The sequence below is a fragment of the Oncorhynchus kisutch genome, linkage group LG6, assembly GCF_002021735.2.
Source record: "Oncorhynchus kisutch isolate 150728-3 linkage group LG6, Okis_V2, whole genome shotgun sequence".
Classification (NCBI taxonomy): domain Eukaryota; kingdom Metazoa; phylum Chordata; class Actinopteri; order Salmoniformes; family Salmonidae; genus Oncorhynchus; species Oncorhynchus kisutch.
Genome location: NC_034179.2, coordinates 42,681,217 through 42,703,600, shown reverse-complemented (window position 1 = coordinate 42,703,600; position 22,384 = coordinate 42,681,217). Strand labels below are relative to the sequence as shown.

The 22,384-nt window shown below is 42.8% G+C and overlaps 1 protein-coding gene across 4 annotated transcripts in view; it reads right to left on the bottom strand.

Annotated features, from left to right (window-relative positions):
- Window positions 1-7,218: 7,218 nt before the first annotated feature.
- LOC109892866 (roundabout homolog 2) overlaps window positions 7,219-22,384 on the bottom strand; it is a 131,335-nt gene continuing 116,169 nt past the window's right edge. For 2 of the 4 annotated variants that reach the window (XM_031826774.1, XM_020485709.2), the window contains 13 exons: window positions 20,653-20,777; window positions 20,215-20,392; window positions 19,568-19,792; window positions 18,878-18,917; window positions 18,600-18,739; window positions 17,747-18,034; window positions 16,335-16,485; window positions 14,224-14,448; window positions 13,709-13,905; window positions 13,102-13,218; window positions 10,917-11,102; window positions 10,357-10,513; window positions 7,219-7,991 (listed from right to left, as the gene is read on the bottom strand). In XM_031826774.1, coding sequence (XP_031682634.1) covers window positions 7,985-7,991; window positions 10,357-10,513; window positions 10,917-11,102; window positions 13,102-13,218; window positions 13,709-13,905; window positions 14,224-14,448; window positions 16,335-16,485; window positions 17,747-18,034; window positions 18,600-18,739; window positions 18,878-18,917; window positions 19,568-19,792; window positions 20,215-20,392; window positions 20,653-20,777 — 2,036 coding nt within the window. In that variant the 3' untranslated portion in view covers window positions 7,219-7,984. The remainder of the gene's footprint in view (window positions 7,992-10,356; window positions 10,514-10,916; window positions 11,103-13,101; window positions 13,219-13,708; window positions 13,906-14,223; window positions 14,449-16,334; window positions 16,486-17,746; window positions 18,035-18,599; window positions 18,740-18,877; window positions 18,918-19,567; window positions 19,793-20,214; window positions 20,393-20,652; window positions 20,778-22,384) is intronic. The other 2 variants (XM_031826773.1, XM_031826775.1) reach the window with 2 other exon arrangements.

The following is a 22,384-nucleotide window of genomic DNA, read 5'->3' as shown; positions in this document are numbered from 1 at the left end:
AGTAAACAGCCAAGTAGCATACTATCTATTGTGGGGAAATGGACAGTATTCGCCAAGGTGCTGATTCATTGAAAGCCTTTTAGATGACACTGAGAACACACGTCATATGCATATACACACATACTCAGTTGTGGGGCTTACAAGACCTGCATTTCATGTCATTTTCAAGACAATGTAGCAGTAGAACAAATATCAAAATATAATTTCAAATAAAATAAATCAATGTAATACAGCAGAACACATATGGGAATATATAGGCCACCTATTTGATAATATGAAGCACATATTCAGATTAACTTCACAATACAGAACAAGTTTGTGAAAAGAAAACATGTTCCCACCTTCGTTTTCAAAACCTCCCACAATGACTCTCCCCATGTCAAGTCCATTTAACTCCTGACAGCCCATTTCTTGCTCAAAGCCATGAGCGAGCCAGTGGCTGTGACATTTAGCCTCCTAAGGCCATTCATAAGACTGGCTGTAAAGTCAATTTTTTGTATTGTTAACTATAACCTTGGTGTCTTTTGCCTTGTCTACAATGAATTCTGTATGACAAGCCATTGGTTTATACATTTGCTTTCTCTTTGAACTGCAAATTGCACCTGCTTGTCGGTGGATGCACTGCCCCCCCCCCCCCACTCCATTTTTTTCATTTGGTTTAACCACGTTTCAAATTCAGGCTACATGGCATGATTACATAGGGACCTCTTCATTAGCTGACCACCACTACCAACACCTGTGTCAAGATCAGTTACTTAACCCACTGGCACTCCCCATAACCTATGTACAAATAAGAGAGCAGGTCTGGAATCATTGTGGCAGGATAGGATGAGTACACAGATCACCACACTTTTACATGGCCTTTCTGGTGAGCGGGAAAAATAATGAGGCAACTTCATTTAAGGCTGATCGCTTTTATTTGAATGTTTAGTGCGAACAGTGAAACAATTAATAAAAAAAGGTACCAGAGCGGGAAAATAGGTGCTGGAACGAACTAAGTCTAATCTTAGAGGTGCTGGTTCCAGTTCCTGCAGGATCCGGCTCAAATTAAGCACTGTTGGCAATTCTTGCCATTGGACGTGACGCAACACGGGCAGTATAGCAACGTTCACTGATTTCAAAGGAAGCTTTCCCTCAATGGCTGATGGGAATGTCGGAACCCCGATGGGTGTAGTGTAGCAGGGCCGTAAGCATGATGGGATGTTAAATGCTTATTTAACTCAGGAACCACACCTGTGTGGAAGCACCTGCTTTCAAAATATGTTGTATCCCTCATTCACTCAAGTGTTTCCATTATTTTAGCTGTTACCTGTACATACAGTGTACTCGGAAAGTATTCAGACCCCATCCCTTTGTCCACATTTTGTTACGTTACAGCCATATTCTAAAATAGATTCAATTATATTTTTCCCCTCAATCTACACACAATATCCCATAATGACAAAGCGAAAACAGGTTTAGAGATTTTTGCCAATGTATTAAATAAAAACTGAAATACCTTATTTACATAAGTATTCAGACCCTATGCTATGAGACTAGAAATTGAGCTCAGGTACATCGTGTTTCCATTGATCATCCTTGAGATGTTTCTACAACTTGATTGGAGTCCAACTGTGGTATATTCCTCTTAAGGTTTGAACCCTTTTTTTCAATTTCCACCTAAAATGACATACGCATATCCAACCGCCTGTAGCTCAGGACTTGAAGCAAGGATATGCATATTATTGATACCGTTTGAAAGGAAATTCTTGGAAGTTAGTGGAATTGTGAAATTAATGTAGGAGAATAAAACATATTAGATCTGGTAAAAGATAATACAAAAAAAAAAAAACATGCTTTTTCTATTTATTTTTCAACATCTTTGAAATGCCATACATTTAGAGGTTATCCACATGATCGCAGCAGTGTCTGTGCAAGGTTTCAGACTGATCTTGTGTAGTGAAGACTTACATCACTACACAATGTTTTGTATCAAGTCTGCCAGGAGTTTCCCCAAATGTGCTGAATTGGTCAATGTACAGTGCCTTGCGAAAGTATTCGGCCCCCTTGAACTTTGTGACCTTTTGCCACATTTCAGGCTTCAAACATAAAGATATAAAACTGTATTTTTTTGTGAAGAATCAACAACAAGTGGGACACAATCATGAAGTGGAACGACATTTATTGGATATTTCAAACTTTTTTAACAAATCAAAAACTGAAAAATTGGGCGTGCAAAATTATTCAGCCCCTTTACTTTCAGTGCAGCAAACTCTCTCCAGAAGTTCAGTGAGGATCTCTGAATGATCCAATGTTGACCTAAATTACTAATGATGATAAATACAATCCACCTGTGTGTAATCAAGTCTCCATATAAATGCACCTGCACTGTGATAGTCTCAGAGGTCCGTTAAAAGCGCAGAGAGCATCATGAAGAACAAGGAACACACCAGGCAGGTCCGAGATACTGTTGTGAAGAAGTTTAAAGCCGGATTTGGATACAAAAAGATTTCCCAAGCTTTAAACATCCCAAGGAGCACTGTGCAAGCGATAATATTGAAATGGAAGGAGTATCAGACCACTGCAAATCTACCAAGACCTGGCCGTCCTTCTAAACTTTCAGCTCATACAAGGAGAAGACTGATCAGAGATGCAGCCAAGAAGCCCATGATCACTCTGGATGAACTGCAGAGATCTACAGCTGAGGTGGGAGACTCTGTCCATAGGACAACAATCAGTCGTATATTGCACAAATCTGGCCTTTATGGAAGAGTGGCAAGAAGAAAGCCATTTCTTAAAGATATCCATAAAAGGTGTTGTTTAAAGTTTGCTACAAGCCACCTGGGAGACACACCAAACATGTGGAAGAAGGTGCTCTGGTCAGATGAAACCAAAATTGAACTTTTTGGCAACAATGCAAAACGTTATGTTTGGCGTAAAAGCAACACAGCTCATCACCCTGAACACACCATCCCCACTGTCAAACATGGTGGTGGCAGCATCATGGTTTGGGCCTGCTTTTCTTCAACAGGGACAGGGAAGATGGTTAAAATTGATGGGAAGATGGATGGAGCCAAATACAGGACCATTCTGGAAGAAAACCTGATGGAGTCTGCAAAAGACCTGAGACTGGGACGGAGATTTGTCTTCCAACAAGACAATGATCCAAAACATAAAGCAAAAATAAACATATCCAGGTGTTAGAATGGCCAAGTCAAAGTCCAGACCTGAATCCAATCGAGAATCTGTGGAAAGAACTGAAAACTGCTGTTCACAAATGCTCTCCATCCAACCTCACTGAGCTCGAGCTGTTTTGCAAGGAGGAATGGGAAAAAAATTCAGTCTCTCGATGTGCAAAACTGATAGAGACATACCCCAAGCGACTTACAGCTGTAATCGCAGCAAAAGGTGGCGCTACAAAGTATTAACTTAAGGGGGCTGAATAATTTTGCACGCCCAAATCTTCAGTTTTGATTTGTTAAAACAGTTTGAAATATCCAATAAATGTTGTTCCACTTCATGATTGTGTCCCACTTGTTGTTGATTCTTCACAAAAAAATACAGTTTTATATCTTTATGTTTGAAGCCTGAAATGTGGCAAAAGGTCGCAAAGTTCAAGGGGGCCGAATACTTTCGCAAGGCACTGTATATCTCACTCACATACTCACTCAATTCAATTCAAGGGGCTTTATTGGCATGGGAAACATATGTTAACATTGCCAAAGCAAGTGAGATAGATAATATACAACTCTCTCTCTTACTCGCACACATACTCTCAGTGCTGTGTGCTGGTGTCATATTGGATGTGTTTGGCCTTGGTTGGTAGTCTTTCCTATGCATTGTGTGATCAGAGCTTATAATGGATTGGTCAGACCCCCCCATCAGAGCCTGCCTTCTGTTGGCCCTCTGTGACCCAGATCTGGTCTGGACCAGATTAGACAGAAGGGTCCCTCCATCTTTCTCATTTTCTCTTCTGTTCTCATTTCATCTTTCTCATTTTCTCTTCTGTTCTCATTTTCTCTTTTCTTCTCCCTTTCTCTTCTCTTCTACTATTCTCATCTCTTCTCGTTTACATTCATACATACGTCCAGTTTTCATATACTATGTTTTGACTTAACACCTTGCCACATTCTCACAGTTTTCAAAGACAGTCCAACCTACCCAACTCTATTAAAGGTCGGGTTTGGGCAAAAACACAAAAATCACGTTATAACTGATCAGTGCACCATCATATCAGGCCATTTAATGCTTAAAAGAAAATGGATGATTGCGATATTTGGCTACAAAAGTGCCATTTCTTACCGATCGCTACAGCTTCCGTCCAAAAACAAATCCTGTGAAACTAAGTCAACACATACTGGAGGAGTTACTGGCTAGCTATTGTGGCAAGCTTAGGAAATTAACTAGCTTCGTCGGTCGCGGCGCGCATTACCAGGATGGTAAAAATTGAGAAAGAGGCACAGTTGGACCGTTTTTTCATTCACAAAGTTGACCTTTAACTCTGCTCAAATATCCTCTTGACTGCATACGGCTTTGTTTGCGACCCCTTTTGCATATAAAACGTCTTCCCAAAAGACAAAAGCATACATCTCTTCTCGGCTGTGCCATTAACATGGAAATTGGAATGTGACATTTTGGACAGGACAGGGATTTCAATGACCCACTCCACCCCATCCCCAACTCCCCATCCTCCTCCTCATCCCTCCATCTCCCTCTCTTTCTCAGACTATTCCCCCTCTCTTTCTTTAGTGGGCGTTTCTAGCCTGACACTGGCCTAATGAATGAGCAGGATGATTTATGGCAATAGGGGAGAAAAGGAGCAAGGGAGGGGGGAGGACTTGGAAGTTTAAGGGAGTAAAGGGTCTTCCAGGATGCCCATGAGGGTGGGAGGTAAGTGGGGTGAGGTGTGAGGGTGCCGAGAGGGTCTGTGAGCTAGTATGTCAGCATATTTGTCCTCGGAGTGGATGCAGTGTTTAGGTGTACATTAACGTCAGTACACTAGTAAGGTAGAAGTACTTTTATATCAGTCGTACATCACAGTTTTGTGTTGTCTCTGTCGAGCGCAGATATAATATGTATATGATTTGGTCTGAATATGTTAATTCGGGGCATGTGTATCATGTAGTATTTGTGACGTGACATAGTAGTGCATCCTGATTAACTACAAAGGAATGCATTGGAGCTCCACAGGGAGTAGTCCCTTCCCCACTTCCTTATGAATTTTCCTTGATCCAGCTAGACCCAAAACACTGTCAACTCTGCAACATGCCTCGTTGTTCAAGGGCACAACAGTAGGCTACAGTACAGTGCAAAGACAACCCATTTAGTCCTTTTTCAGTTCACTACTGGGGGCACAATGACAGTAGCACTAGAAGGACACTCTATGGCATGTGTGTGTGTTTGTGTGTGTGCGCACATAAGGCTCAGGGTCGTGGGTGATGTCTCAGGTGGATAGAGGAGAGTTTTTAAAAAATCACTCTCTGAACTCTAGGCAAAGGCCTCTCACATTGGCAATGTCATGCTTCTCCGTGCAGAGCCAACCATGTGGAATGTACTGTGAATAGTCAGAGGCTTCAGGAGGAAAATAATGAAAACACGACTTCAGCTTTTACACTTTCACTCCACCTGACAGTTCTCCCCCTAACCAAAAGTTTGTCAGATGTTTCCATAGTTACCTCAAGTTGAGTGTAGAGCTAGCTTTCTGCAGTTGGAGAAATTGTTCGGTCTTGGTGCCAAATCTAACTAACTATAAATTTGGTTTTATTATAGTTGTACACTGTAAACATGTATTAGAAGACATTCTTATGAAACACTTTAAAGTTCAACTGCCCCTTAGAACCAAAATGTCTGTTTTATAGTAGTTTTATACGGCCTATGTGGCATCAATATAAGTCATAAACATAAATTATACTGTCAAAATTCACAACAAAGTGTAAATAGTCAGTCTCATCCAAAACAGTTTTGTGAGTTTGTCACAATTTACTGAGGGTTGGGATTACGATCATGCCCACTTGCGCAGTGCCCACTAACACAAGAGAAGCAGCTGTGCTGATTGCGCTCTATCAGCTGTGCGTGCTCTATTCAATCATAGCAGCAGACAGTGAGACAGACATCCCATTAAGCAGTGCCTCAGACCTCAGATTCCTTATGAAACACTGCCAGACAGACACACTCTGGTAATAGAAAGTGAGAAAGTTGTAAACAAATAAAACGGCACTGAAGCATACACGTCGCCACTCGCCAATGACTTAGTAAGTTTATTGTGGACCAGCTGCTCAATGTGCCTGCTAGCTACCACTTGCTAGCTTCATTGACAAACACAAAGTTAGCTAACTAGAAAGTGATTTCGGCACTGGTGAACAGCATGTAGCTTGTGCTTTACAGTATTTGCGATAGTTTGACAGCTTGCAGATGTAGACATGTTATTGTGCCAAGAAATCAGTCCTAAGCGTGCAGCCAGACTTTCCTGACTGGATAGACTGTATGAAGTGCACTGACAAGTTTTTCAGGCAAATCATTTTACTTGAGAAATACTGCACTAAAGACCTTAGCTGGATGTGAAATTGCGCGACTAAGACCTCAGAAGAAACATCTAAATTAATGACACATTTCCTGATTCATCTTAGATGAATTCTGACTATTTTAATGAAGTGGCTATTTTGTTGTTACAGTGACTCAGAATGGTCAAAGAAAAGTACCTGCCAGGGTATGATATGCAAACATAACCACAGGTGATCCATTATATTGATCAAATACTCAAGCGGCTGCTCTAACAATGAAAACAAATGTCTTCACAAATGGAAGGCAGTCGGTAGAAGGCAAGATCAGGTGGGACCATTCTAGCCAATGAGAGGGCAGATATGGGTGTGAACAACAGGTACAACTCCGATAGGAAGTGTATTTTCTCAAAGTTGCCGGGATGTCACGTGTCCTACATATATCAGTACTCATAACAACCTAAGTACTACGAAACGTACATTCAGTCAAATAAGCCACACATAGCAAATAAGTAATTCATTTTTTTGTTAAACAATCTGCTGGAGAAGACAGCAGATTTTGGGAGCAGTTCTCCCACTCGCTTCGCCTCTTCCTCTCTGACATAGCACACCCACATCAAACCACCCACGTCACACCACACCCCCCCAAAGACAAGACTCATTTTCCTTCAGTCATGGCTGCTAGCAATTCTTAATGCGCAATCTTCAAAACGAGGCCAAATCAGGAAGTGCAGTCACCCTGTAAAGTAAAAAAGTGTATTTATTGTTCAAGAAATTTATTTTATTGTATTTTTACAAAACAACAAGACTACCAAAAAGTTAGTCGACAGAACAGGTATTTTTTTAACAGAATACGCAAGTCATCGCACAATTGCAGCAACACTCAAAAAGTGACGGTTACAATCTTTTCACAACAAGCTTTCTCTGTAAAAAAAAAAATTATCTAACGTAGAAAAGAACGCCATTCTCATCGGACGACAGGCGATAGGGATCCAAAGACGACAGAGAAGACAGGCAGAGGCGTCCTGAGAGGACGACGAACCCCTGCAGTTTTATCTGTCCGGCCGGCTGCCTGACAACACACATTGTGCTCCATATTTTTTGTTGTTTCTCCGCCACAACAAGTGCAATAGCCTTTATGCTTCTCGAAACGGTATGCATTTCTACAAAAAGAGGTTGGCACATTCAAGACATTAACGGTTTATAATAATGGACTTTTTTTTCATTATAAATACAATATACTTTTTCTATCCCTGTATCCACAACCCACGTAAAAACAGTACAGAGATGGCTATTTACAAATGAATGCGGGATGAGCCCAAAAGTCATAAATAATCATAATAATAGCAAAAAAAAGAATGAAAGTCCGTTCTTCTTCCATTGTTCCTTAGAATGTGATCATATTCTTTATTTTGTAGCTGTTTGCGTCGATGGAAAAAAAAGAAAATGGGAGGCATCAAAGGAACGTATTTTGTTTCTACGTGAGAGTGTTCCTGTCTCCGCTTATCTCATTTCCTGAAAAAGACAGACAAACGTGTCAGAAAACGATGTGAAAAAGGGAACAAAAAGCAGAAAGCCAAGGCTTGTTTATTATCTGCACATAACAGGTAGGAGCTCTAACAAAGCATGTGTTGAGGATGATTCTCATAAATCACAAAGTTCGTCTACATCACTTGATTTAAATACAACAAAATGCATTTGATTTGTCAATTCATTTTCAAAATGGAAACCAGCTATACAACTAAATCAGAGGAGCTTAACAACCCAGGTGGCTAAATTATAAACTATAAAATGTTGGAATAAAACCCAAATTTGTACTAATACCCATAGAGCTGAAGAGGGTTTTTAGAAACATTCTATCTCACTGAAACCCAAAACGCTGGTCAACCGCCCTATGGGAGCAGCTCTTGTTCGTCCTTCATAGACTACTTGACTAATCATTTGAGGGATTGGCTGTTAAACAAGGAAGTCAAGATCTGAGGGAGTCACACAAAACACAAAAAGAAAGTAAAGGCCCTTGCCCCTACCCCCCCATTCAAACAAAGCCCCCCATTCACCCGCTCTGTCCAAGTGGAAAGATAACGCTCAGCACTGACAGGAGAGGGGTAACACGAAACTGTCTCCCCAGTGAAACACACAGCCCGTCTATTGTAAGGCCCCGGCTTTAATGTTCCTGGTGGGGCACGAAGGGAAGTGGAGATGAGGGGGGCATCAGAGTGAGTTCCTGGGTAGTCCACAGGGGGTGCAGGCCAAAGGGGAACGACCTATCGTTGGGTCACCGATCGCCTGAGAACCAGCAGATCTGTAGGACAGTGTCTGGACCGACAGAGCCAATTCTGCACCTAATAAACTAGGTAATCTAGTACAAATTGGCTGAAGCTCTACTTAGCATAGCCCAGCTGAATGAATGACAAAGCTAGACATGGTGATAGGTTGGTAGATGCTGTATATTTTATATTAGGCCTACATTAAGATACTTAATACTACAATATGACCAATTTTCTGTTTAGATCGAGGTACAATGGTCGCAACAGTGGCAGTTGAAAGCTAGTAGAACAGTGTAAGTTACCACTGGGAATCATCATGGGCACACAGAGCAAATGCAATGTACCAGTAAGTGGTTATACAGTAGTTTGACTACTAAAGTCATTTTTGAAAAGATGTCAAAATGTTGTTGTGGTTGTTTCTTTTCTAGTCATTTTTAGCCCGGGGGACATACTACACAGCTTGTACCCACTTAAACGGCCTTCTACCCCCTCACTAGGGAGCCTGCGCAGAGTGCACTTAAAGCAGCTATCCCACAAAGAAGTTGTACCCTCAGTGCACTACAGAGGGAGAGTGTGGTGGGGGGGGGCTGAGTTTGACATTATCCCACACTGTGCAGGGGATTTTGTGTTTTGTGTGTGTGCGTGCATGCATATTTTTTTTTATGGTGAGAGAAATCATTTGTGAGTGTGTGTTTTATAGAGCGAAATATAGTATTTGTCAGCAATAGTAGATATCTATAAGCTTGACAGGGCTTGTCGTTTTGCTCAGTTATCCCTCATGTCAGCATTTCCATGCTAGTGAATGATTATTTACACACGTATGACACGAGCACTGAACCATAAACAATTTAACTGCTATATTATCTATGCTCTGAACTGTGTACAGACACGGAATACATTTGCTGGATGCTGATCTGTACTTTGTTTTATTGACAAAGACCAGCGCATGGTAAAGGGGCACACTTGAATGAATTGATGTATATATTTTCATAGTACATGGTATACGAAGGCTGCAACATTTTTGGCCTTGTGAGATACAGTGGCTGCAGGGAAAGATCTTGAGCTGACACTCGTTAACTAGTGAACTTTTTAAAAGAGACCAGTGGGCAAAGAGTTGCCTATAGTATGTATAACCTGGAAGTAGAAGCCTACGTGTTGTTGTCCATTCATTTACTCCAATTAGTTGAGGGATGATAGGGTTAGGGGACAATAATAAAGGAAAATATATTTTAAAATAAATATACGGGGGATTGGAAATGATGCGGGCAATTACATTGACAGAAACCACAATCTATTTACAATATTAAAGCGAAACATTTTTTTTTTTAAAGAGTTGCCTATCCCAGTCTTAGCTAAAACACAAAACATGACATTACCCTAGGTCACCTCATCTGTAGTATATCTCTTCTCAGCCCCCAAAATAACCCCTGAACACCAGTAGACATTGTAGCTCCCAAGAACTAGAACCCACCATGGTCCCCTTGTATTACCAATATTACCACAACCGTAGTGTCTCTTCTTGCCCCCCTGATATGAATAGCTCAACTAAATGCCAGAGAGAAGAGAAAACCAGCAGATATTGTGGCTGCCAAGAACCATAAACCTTGTATCACCTCCGCTCCTCGTTGCATTTCCTGCCCGGGCAGTGACCCCCTCGTGACCCTGTGGAGCCCCGCGATGAGGAGCTTCCTGTGGTGGAGCAGTTGCTGGACATATGACCCCCCCGCCCCACCAGGTAGCTGGGTTTGCCATATGAGATCAGGTCCTCATCTGTGGAGGAGATGGGATTGGGTGAGAGGGGAGAGTTAGGGTCAGGGATCAGAGATGTACATGTTAGAAATGGAGAGTAAGAGAAATGGCTATATTCTACTGATAAGAAGATCTTGTAGGATGGAGGGAGTACTAAGTCGTGAGTTTTGAATGGATGGATTTGTGAATTGAAATGTATTCATATATGTTAGTGTGTGTGAGAGAACGTGTTCATGAGCATGATTGATTTATGTATTATTATTATTTGTGTGAATGAGTATTTTCCAGGTGAATGAGGGACTGTGTTTGGGTGCGAGTACTAATAGGCTACTGCAAAAGCTCTGGCTGTGCTTGTGTGTGTGTGTTGTGAATATGAGACTGAGCATGTGTGTGAACACCACACTTCAGTATCTGCACCACTCACCGTCTTCGCGTCGCTGTCCCGATCCCTTCCTGATAGGAGTGCTCCGCTCTCCTTCTTTCCTCTCCATGGAGGACAAGGTCCCGGGCCCCCCCTCTCTGTCCAGGGACGTGTTGCCACATTCTACAGTCCCTGCTGGGCCCCGAACTGCTCCGTTCTCTGGAGGTGGCTCTGGTGGAGGGGGGAGGTCTGGAGGAGAAGACAGACAAGGACAACAGGGTTAGGGTTACACTGCAATGGAAGAACAGTACATACTGTATAAGCATATAGGCAAACATACATAATGTAGGCTTTACACACACAGAGACATGCTCATGCCCAACACACATTCATTGATTTGTTTGTTCATTCGTCCAAACACATATGCACACACACCCCAAACACGAGATGTTCACTCCCTTACCGTGGGGCAGATGGTATCTAACCATCAGACTGCTGAACACTAAACTGGACTGACCACTGCACCTTAGCAAACATGCACTCTCACACACACACACACACACACACACACACACACAGTACCAGTCAAAAGTTTGGACACACCTGCTCATTCAAGGGTTTTTCTTTATTTTTTACTATTTTCTACATTGTAGAATAATAGTGAAGACATGAAAACTATGAAATAACACATATGGAATCATGTAGCAACCAAAAAAGTGTTAAACAAATCAAAATATATTTTAGATTCTTCAAAGTAGCCACTTTTTGCCTTGATGACAGCTGTGCACACTCTTGGAATTCTCTCAACCAGCTTCATGAGGAATGCTTTTCTAACAGTCTTGAAGGAGTTCCCACATATGCTGAGCACTTGTTGGCTCCTTTTCCTTTACTCTGCGGTCCAACTCATAACAAACCATCTTCAATTGGGTTGAGGTTGGGTGATTGTGGAGGCCAGGTCATCTGATGCAGCACTCCATAACACTCCTACTTGGTCAAATAGCTCTTACACCGCCTGGAGGTGTGTTTTGGGCCATTGTCCTGTTGAAAAACAAATGATGGTCCCACTAAGCGCAAACCAGATGGGATGGTGTATCGCTGCAGAATGCTGTGTTAGCCAAGCTGGTTAAGTGTGCCTTGAATTCTAAATAAATCACAGACAGTGTCACCAGCAAAGCACCCCCACACCTCCTCCATGCTTCATGGTGGGAACCACACATGCAGAGATAATCTGTTCACCTATTCGGTGTCTCACAAAACACAGTGGTTGGAACCAAAAATCTCAAATTTGGACTCATCAAACCAAAGTTCAGATTTCCACCGGTCTAAATGTCCACTACTCGTGTTTCTTGGCCCAAACAAGTCTCTTCTTATTGGTGTCCTTTAGTAGTGGTTTCTTTGCAGCAATTCAACCATAAAGGCCTGATTCACGCAGTCTCCTCTGAACAGTTGTTGTTGAGATGTGTCTGTTATGTGGCTGCAATCTGAGGTGCAGATAACTCTAATGAACTTATCCTCTGCAGCGGTCTTCATGAGAGCCAGTTTCATGGTTTTTGCGACTGCACTTGAAACGTTCAAAGTGTTTGAAATTGTCCACATTGACTGACCTTCATGTCTTAAAAGTAATGATGGACTGTCGTTTCGCTTTGCTTATTTGTGTTGTTCTTGCCATAATATGGACTTGGGCTGTATACCACTCCTACCTTGTCACAACACAACTGATTGGCTCAAACGCATTAAGAAGGAAAGAAATTGACTTTTAACAAGGCACAGTTGTTAATTTAAATGCATTCCAGGTGACTACCTCATATTTCTGGTTAAGAGAATGCGAAGAGTGTGCAAAGCGGTCATCAAGACAAAGGGTGGATAATTTGAAGAATCTAAAATCTAAAATACATTTTGATTTGTTTAACACTTTTTTGGTTACTACATGATCCCATATGTGTTATTTCATAGTTTTGATGTTTTCACTATTATTCTACAAAGTAGACAATAGTAAAAATAAAGAAAAACCCTTGAATGAGTAGGTGTCACAACTTTTGACCGGTAGTGTACATTCATGCTACACACACCTCACAACTGCTGCTACCACACTCTTCTTTTGATTGTTAATAACTCCACATTTTAAACACTTGACTGCCAATCACCCCTTCCCCAATACATGTGTAAATATTGGACTATAAATGGTGTCTTCCTGTGTTATACTTCTATTCTACTGAGCCATTTGTTTAACTACACTTGAAACACTAACCTCCTTGGTTCAGCACCTCTCTTCTGTAAGCTCCGCCCTTGGAGGTCTTCTTTTTCACTCGCGACTTCTGGCCAGGGGGAGCCTGTGTGTTGTCTGCTGGGGATGGCAGAGCTCTTACTGTAGGTCAGCCAGAGAGAAATTAAAAAATTACTAATAGGTCATGGGGGTTATGGGTCCTTTGAAGCACTGTACATGGACAACATTGCAATGTCTTATGTAATTCCAGCTCTTTGTTTAGGTATTACGAATTACATACCGGACATAAATGTAAATCATTTTCTGTTAATGATGTGTGTGTGCGCATGTGTGTGTGTGTGCATGTAAATACAGATAGTGTATCTTAATTTGACCCAGTATCCCACCCAGGAAAATAATCCTGCAGCAACAGGAAATGTGAATTATTATGTGGATTATAGCATTATAGCATACACTACAAGTTTGCATTTCCTGCTGTGAAGGAACATTTCTGCAACACCAGGTGATTCAATTAGGATACAGCACCTGTATGGGTTTGTTTGCCCACTGTTCCCTTTCCATGTGTATAAGCACATCTGTGTGTGGTGCATTCACTCGTGTGAGTTTTGGCAGAGCTTTAAGCATCACTGACCAGGTGTGGTGGAGCTGATATTGTCGGCACTCAGCGTTTCCCCCTCAGTGAAGTCACGGCGATGATTCGAGCCATTGCGGAGCGGTGTGCCCCCCTCGGTGTCCTCACTGTGCTGCTGGGCTGAGAGGTTAGGGTTGGACTGGGTGAGGGGAGGGCTGGGCGCCAGGGGCACTGGGACGGGACCACAAGGTAACCTACTGTATAATGGCAAAGAAAGAGAGGGTGCTTAGCAATAGCAATTACATACCTTTATTATGTTACACAATTGAACTATTGTTTTGTTCATTTGAGGGAGAGATTCTACTGCAAATATCAAGTACTGTGCAAGTATTGTGCTATCTGTTGTTAATGACATTGGGCAATTACCATACCAAAGCATTCATTGCTTTATTAATCTGTGTTATCACCATCTCATTCATCTGAAAAAGAGAGTCTTCAATGCTATCACCATTAGTATGGCTACAGTGTCTACCTGTACATACATGATGTGACTTTTAGAATTTGTTGTGTCATACCGTGCTAGCTGCTGCCCGTCATGGTGGTGAAGGTGTGCTGTGTCATGGGGTGGATGGTGGCTCTCCTCTCGGGGCGATGGCGTGAGAGTAGCAGTGGACTGGTGACTGTAGGAAGTGGTGGGGGACGAGACACCACCCCTGAGGGGAGGGGCGGGACCATCCTCACAACCCTCGGTCAGATAGGTCCTGTCTGGAAGGGGCGGGCACCACTCTTCCTCATCAGACCTGGGAAGGAGGAGAGGGTCACTTTTTCCATGAGTTCACTTTAAACAGAGTAGGATGTCATGGCCCCTAGGAACACTGATCTATTGTCCGTTTTGCATTATCCCTTTTAATGGATTGGGGAGGATAAACTGTTCCTAGATCTGTGCCTAAGGTCAATTTCTACCTGGAGCATTATAAAACAGTCACCGCTTGTGCAGTTGGTGCTATGGAACAGTAGGTAGCTCGATCATAACACATTCACAATGGCGGCCCTCCCTCTTTAGTTCATAACGCTTACAACATTGGTCTGTAGCGTATCGATTTCCACTGCTCTACAGCGCCGTTAGACAGCCTCCCTATGGGTCTGCTGAGCGCCATGTCTGGCAAGATCAGGGTGTGCATGGAAACACTTAAAGGGTGTTTTCATACATTTGTGTTTGGTAGAGAGGTATGTGTGGAGAGAGGGCTCTGTGCCTGCACCTGTGTGGGTGTGCTATGTGTGTGTGTATGTGTCATAGGTGTGTGTGTGTGTATGTGAATGTGTATGTGTATGTGTATGTGTATGTGTATGTGTATGTGTATGTGTATGTGTATGTGTATGTGTATGTGTACGAGTCATGTGTGTGTGTGTCGGTGTGTGTGTGTGTATGTGTCATATGTGTGTTTGTGTCAGTGTGTGTGTGTGTGTGTGTGTGTGTGTGTGTGTGTGTGCGTGTATGTGTCATATGTGTGTGTGTGTGTGTGCGTACATGCGTATGTGTACACCATGGAGGAAATGGGCAAGGCCAGGGAGTTAGCTAGCTGTTATAAGGCCAACGTTCCTCTCAGCTAGCCACAGGGGCTAACTCAAAGGTTAACGACATTAACTGAGGTTCATCACCAATCTCTGGTAACAGCTGCAGGGGGCTAGGTGGAGTGGTGCATGAGAAAACTGCTGAATGATTATTTTGTTCTGGTGACCCGGAGAGTAGAACATGAGAAGGGGAACGGGCTAAAGTAGGCTAATGTTATTAGCTAACAGGGTCAATGAATGAGATAGGGTTGAGACTTGGGAATAGTGGCTAAATTGCTAACTGCTTGCTAGCGTCTTGGCTAGAGCCAATATAATCCACAGTAGCTTTCAGAAATGGTTAGAGGTAGAAGTTCGTAAGCCTCCTGCCTGCTTCAGTTGAGTTGCTAGCCTAGCCTATTCGGGGGGAATGATTGGCAGGAGCGATAACTGAATGGTCCCCTTGCCAAACCTCCATGAATACCGACATTATTGTGGTTTATAAAGTGTGGGTGTGTATTCATTTTGCAGTGCGACGGAAATGTGGTTCAGCAGGGAGCTGGAAGAAAAGGTGCGTTGAGGTCCAGAGCTAGCAGGGGGTTAACAGAGAGAGAGACCAAAGGTGAGTGTGTCCTGTCAGGCAGAGAGGCAACGTTAGGCTAACATAAATAATCTCCACACAAAACCCTGGCCTAGAACTATGTGTTAGTGGGGACTGAGAGTGCAGAGACAAGGGCCAGGAGAAAAAGAGGAAGTCAGAGGCCCATATGTCTATAGGACAGTATAGTAAGTATCCTTGCACGAGCCTGAATGGCTCATAGGAGCACGAGCTCCAGCTTCTGTAGCATGAGGCTGCTTGATCTACAAGTACACCCTCTGGACAGGAAACTAGTCTATCGCAGGGCCTTACCCCTAATCTATCTCCTTAATGGTGAGTGCCAAGCAGAGACGCATCAGGTCCTACAAAGAGTGTTCAGAGGTTATATGAGAGATCTACCATACCTTAATCAATTAATATTTCCTTCAAGTTAGCAAGAAGATGGTGTACACATCGGTGTATGTTGTGCCAGGTAGCAGCATAAGTGTGTGTGTGTGCATGTGTACATGATCATGTATATGTGTGTGTGTGTGTGCTTACCCTAGCTCCATGTCCTCATGGTCATCTATGGGCAAATCCTCCACCACACACTGCTCCAGCTCCCCAAAGGAGGGGGGCGCTGGCAGGGCTTCGGTCCAGTTCATAGAGGGGGTTTTCACCGCCTTGCCCATGGACTTCTGCTTGGGTTTACCTGCACATAGACACACAAAGAGATGTTTTAGTTCTGTGTAGTGGGAAAACTTGGTCCTACGGTCCTCTAAATACATGTTAATACACTTGAAAAGGGTATACATATATGTCACAAACATAACTAAAGGTTCCCTTGAATCAGTGTTCTTGAAAAAGAAAAGACGAGCCATAGACTCAAGGAGTTCAGATGCAAAAATGTAATAACCAACGTTTCGACAGCCAAGCTGTCTTCATCAGGGTGTAATGACAAACACAGCGGGTCACTCATTTACATAGAGTTTGAAAGGATACACACAGGTGTCTGTAATCATGGCCAGCTGTGGCTTTATTTCATTGGTTGATTTACAGATATAATTTGAACACATAAAAAAAACATTATTCCATGCAATCATAGAGACAATTTGGCTACATAGGCATAGTAACATTATATACAATGCATAGCAAAACCACGTACTCCACTAAAGCAGATTTTTCTATTATAACTTGTCATTGTGGTAAAATAACTATGTGGGAAAAACTAAGGGCAAACTAAAAGTAAGAATCTCTGCGCATCGTAGCACCATTAGGTGCAAAAAGAGGGGGTTGACCTTTAAAATGTATTGTGAAAACGAGTGGCCGTCTGGATCTTTAATTTAAAGACCCTTGCTCCCTTTGGTCTCAATGTAAAGTCTGATATGAAGCCATTCTTGTGATTATTGTTTTTGATATCCATTGTACAACATTTGTCAATCAGCCAAAGAAATAAAGCCACAGCCGGCCATGATTACAGACACCTGTGTGTGACCTTTCAAACTCTATATAAACTAGTGACCCGTAGTGTTTGTCATTATACCCTCGCCTTGTTGGTTAAGGGCTTGTAAGTAAGCATTTCACTGTAAGGTCTACACCTATTGTATTCGGCGCATGTGATAAATACAATTTGATTTGAAGACAGCTGGGCTGCCGAAACGTTGTTTTTAAATGATTGTATCTGAGCTCCTATAGTGTGCGGCTCTCCTTTTCTTTTTCAAGTGTTCTACTCCGCTAACCAGGTGTGCGTTTCTTCCGCCTCCAGATGAATCAGTGTTACACCAATTTACAGTAGGTTAGCTAGCTTATTGCTAGCTAGTAGGTACCATAATGCTGTTCTATGGCTCCAAAAATGTCAAAGTGACTCCAGTTATTATATTTAACTTGGTCTTTTTTTGTAAATGTTGCTTGGGGTTCGTGGTGCCCCAACTAGAATCATACCATGGGAAACACGATCTTAAACGTAGTCTTACCGCTGTCCGTCCTGCAGCGGTCGGGTTGGGCGTACTGGGAGGAAGGTCCAGCGGGCTGGGTGATCCAGTGGCCGCCATCTTGCTCTGTGGGGCTGTGAGACCCCTGGAGTGCCTGGTTGGTGAAGGGCATGATGGGAGTGCTGGCGTAGGGCGTGGTGGAGGAGTAGGGGCTGTTAAAGCTGCGGAGGTCCTCGGCGGTGGGGTCGATGGTGCTGTAGATAGGGCCTTCGGTGGAATCGCCCGTGCTGTACTTCTCTGTCTGGTTCAGGTAGTTGGATATGCCCGCTTCTGGTGCCAAGGGCGGGTCAGAGGTGAGAGGTCAGATTCTAGTGAGAGGTCATCTTTTGTCATTTGATTTATGGTATTTCTAGATATTTAACTGCAGAGTTAGTGTCAAAGTTGTTATGTGAGCTACAATTACCATGACATATGCAGGTTACACTATTTGGTAAGGCAAAATATATTTTATTTTAATAATAATTCAACCTGTTGGATTTTCCAGAAGTGCTTGAATTCAGCCCCAAGTCTGCCGTACAAGTTGATATCACATGAGATGATGGAAACTATACTTTGAGACTTCTTCAAAGGCTGAAGGAAGATCTCAATTGCATACTCCTCATGTCCTCTCGCATTGTTTTCTCAAACCCATTGGACGAGAAAGCCAGAGGTCCCTCCCCTCTGACCTTCTTCTCCAATGGGTTTTCACAAGAAGGCAAGGATTGAGAAGAGAGGACGTGAGGAGTATGCAACTGAAATTCTCCCTGAGACTACACAAAAGGCATCGTAGAGATAATCCCTGGATGTGCACAAAACAAACTGACCGCTGTAAGCAGGATCATGCTGTGTCTCATACCATTGTAGTATCTTTCTGCAGTGTCATGTTTGGCGGTGCAGCAGTTGACGGCCTCTTTGCCACTATGGACCAGGTTGGTGGTGGGCCATGAGTCTGCCAGCCACGGGTAATTGCCCATGTTGCCACCCAGCATGCCAGGCCTAAACATAATAAAAATAACACACACTATGATCATACCTGATGCCAATCCACAGCTTGGTTCTCATCACTTTACTAAAAGAAGACTAGTAATAAGAATGGGAAAGTCTCCTTGAAATAACATAAACAGGGATCCTTACCTTCCATTGAGTCCAGATGCCTCTCCATGTGGAAAGCCAACTGCAGAAGAAAAAGGAGATATGCATTCAGGTGTGAATGGATCAAATACAGTAAAGCATGAATGGTGGCCATAATGTCATATGGTACAGTTGCACTCTAATATATTGGCACCCTTGCGCGTTACTATTTTTTAATTAACAAAGCTTTTGGTGTTCACACGTTTATTGATTTATAACGGCACAGGACCAAGAAACTTCACTTCAGAAGAATTCTAATGAATTTGGTTGGAGGCAGGTGATTCTCATTCATTGTGTGTAATTTATCTCACCTGTAGTAGGTAGCAGGTGCCTACAGGGTAAACATAGCCATTCAACCAGTTTTGAAAAGAGAAAAGAGAACATTCTGCTCCATTGCACTGATACCCACAGAAGTTCAGGCATTAGCTCGGGAAACAACCTCTACCTTCCTTCATACTGGACACAGAGACATAGAATTGGTATCCAAAAGTTCATCTGACTCTGGGGAAGTAGATAAAGGGCCTCATTGCCAAAATCCTGAAGTATTTTAAGTTAAAATAGCAGCCTATTGTAAAGTGCAGTAGAATACTTGATATGGTAAGGTTGGTTATATTAAAACATGCTTATTTGATAAGTGGTTAAGTAACAATAAGTGTTGTATAAAGAGTGCATAAAATAAAGTGTGATAAGTACCTGCAGGCGTGTAGTTGAACGATGCGGTATAGTGACTCAGCTCCTTTCTCTTCTTGCGGCGGCAGTAGATCCACACACTGAAACCCATGAGGATGACCCAGCAGGCCCCGCCGATCCCAGCGATGAACGCCGGCTGCTTCACCACATCAGTGATCTGCTCGGCCAGGCTCACGCTGCCTTCATCACTGTCCTCGCTGGGCACTGAAGGTGCCTCCGCTGGCAGCTCTGAGGGAGAGCGGCAAGTAAGTAAGGAGATTGATATTTCGATTTTCAGACAACTTTTGCCATGTAAGTACTGTATTATAACCATCATTTTCCAAGTAATACTTCATGGTTTGAGTACTGTGTATGACAAAATGCTATATGTTATAAACCAAATGACGAATGGCAAAACATTTAATCTTCCACACCTCAGAACTGTATGTAAAGTTAGAATCATGCTTGTTGGCCTCAACATTTGATTCTAAGTTGTACACAGACTCTAAGCATGCTTAACACATGAATATGACACTGCTGTTACACTTAACAATCATTTCAGTCATTTTTGCTTCCCTTATTACAGTTCCGCTCAATCTTATACTATATCCTTGATATGCCGGGAACTGGAATTACTAATTCTGCTAGCTTGTGGTTCTGCGGGGACTCACTAATGAGGATGGACACAGGCTGGCTGTGGGTGCCCACTCCGGCGCTGGTCACTGCTGCCACCTCCACCTGGTACAGAATGCCTGGCAGCAGCCCCTTGAGCACAGTGGAGAGGAAGGTGCCATCTACGGTGGTGTTGATGTGGTAGCGGGTCTGGGTGTCGTTGCCTACACACCACACCTGTTATTGTTGGTTGGAGGATGATGAGTTGGTGGAAGAGATGGAAGATGTCAAATTGCTTTAAAAAATGTAAAATAATTCATAGCTACTCCTTATTTCCAATGATTTGTTTTAATGAATCCAAAAGAAATCATTGTAATTATGTAACTATTATTATCATATTTAAATACCACCCATATGTAAATACCACCCACCCATATGGATGGTTGTCATTGGATTGATCCAATCATGATATGTCGTTTCTGGTTCAGTCATCCTACCTTGTACTCCTGGATGATTCCATTCTGCATCTCGGCGGGGGGAGGCTCCCAGGAGACACTAATGCTGGAGCTGTTGCTCAGCTTCACTGTAACCACGGTGACTGCTTTGGGAGGGGCACTCGGGACTGCAGGGAAAGAGGGAAGATCAAGTTGTGAAAAAACCCAACTCCATGTTGACATAGAAAATATTAAATAGGGGCATTTGGTAAGATAGCGAAAATATGATTAGATTTTGATGAAAATGGCAGACTCCATCAAATGCCATCAAATGCCATGAAGTGGTTATTGGACTAAACAGTTATTTGCCTTCATAACAGGATGTGAAGGTCACACAGGTGTTGGGAATTGCAATCCAATTGAGACTGAATTGCTTTTGACTTCACAGAGATGTGACTGCTAGAGGCTCCTTAACAGCTAGCTATTTTTAAAAAGTCAGACCTCAAACTGTTTCTGCTTTGTGCCCTCCAAGATAAATACTAAAAAGGTTAAATTCACCACTTTTTATTTCAGCCTTACTTTGCTGGGTAAATTGACTGAGGGCATATTCTCTTTAAAAGCAACGACTGTGTATGACCAATCAATCACCACTTTCAAAACCTTTTTTTACACCTGGAAGTCCCATCGTAAAAAAACTATTTTAAAACCTTGTTACTCACCATTCCCTCCATTATGGACATAGGCTATCTTAAGTACAGTGGGGAGAACAAGTATTTGATACACTGCCGATTTTGCAGGTTTTCCTACTTTTTATCATTGGTACACTTCAACTGTGAGAGACGGTATCTAAAACAAAAATCCAGAAAATCACATTGTATGATTTTTAAGTAATTCATTTGCATTTTATTGCATGACATAAGTATTTGATCACCTACCAACCAGTAAGAACTCCGGCTCTCACAGATCTGTTAGATTTTCTTTAAGAAGCCCTCCCGTTCTCCACTCATTACCTGTATTAACTGCACCTGTTTGAACTCGTTACCTGTATAAAGGACACCTGTCCACACACTCAATCGAACAGACTCCAACATCTCCACAATGGCCAAGACCAGAGACCTGTGTAAGGACATCAGGGATAAATTGTAGACCTGCACAAGGCTGGGATGGGCTACAGGACAATATGCAAGCAGCTTGGTGAGAAGGCAACAACTGTTGGCGCAATTATTAGAAAATGGAAGAAGTTCAAGATGACGGTTAATCACCCTCGGTCTGGGGCTCCATGCAAGATCTCACCTCGTGGGGCATCAATGATCATGAGGAAGGTGAGGGATCAGCCCAGAACTACACGGCAGGACCTGGTCAATGACCTGAAGAGAGCTGGGACCACAGTCTCAAAGAAAACCATTAGTAACACACTACGCCGTCATGGATTAAAATCCTGCAGCGCACGCAAGGTCCCCATGCTCAAGCCAGTGCATGTCCAGGTCCGTCTGGAGTTTGCCAATGACCATCTGAATGATCCAGAGGAGGAATGGGAGAAGGTCATGTGGTCTGATGAGACAAAAATAGAGCTTTTTGGTCTAAACTCCACTCGCTGTGTTTGGAGGAAGAAGAAGGATGAGTACAACCCCAAGAACACCATCCCAACCGTGAAGCATGGAGGTGGAAACATCATTATTTTGGGATGCTTTTCTGCAAAGGGGACAGGACGACTGCACCATATTGAGGGGAGGATGGATGGGGCCATGTATCGCGAGATCTTGGCCAACAACCTCCTTCCCTCAGTAAGAGCATT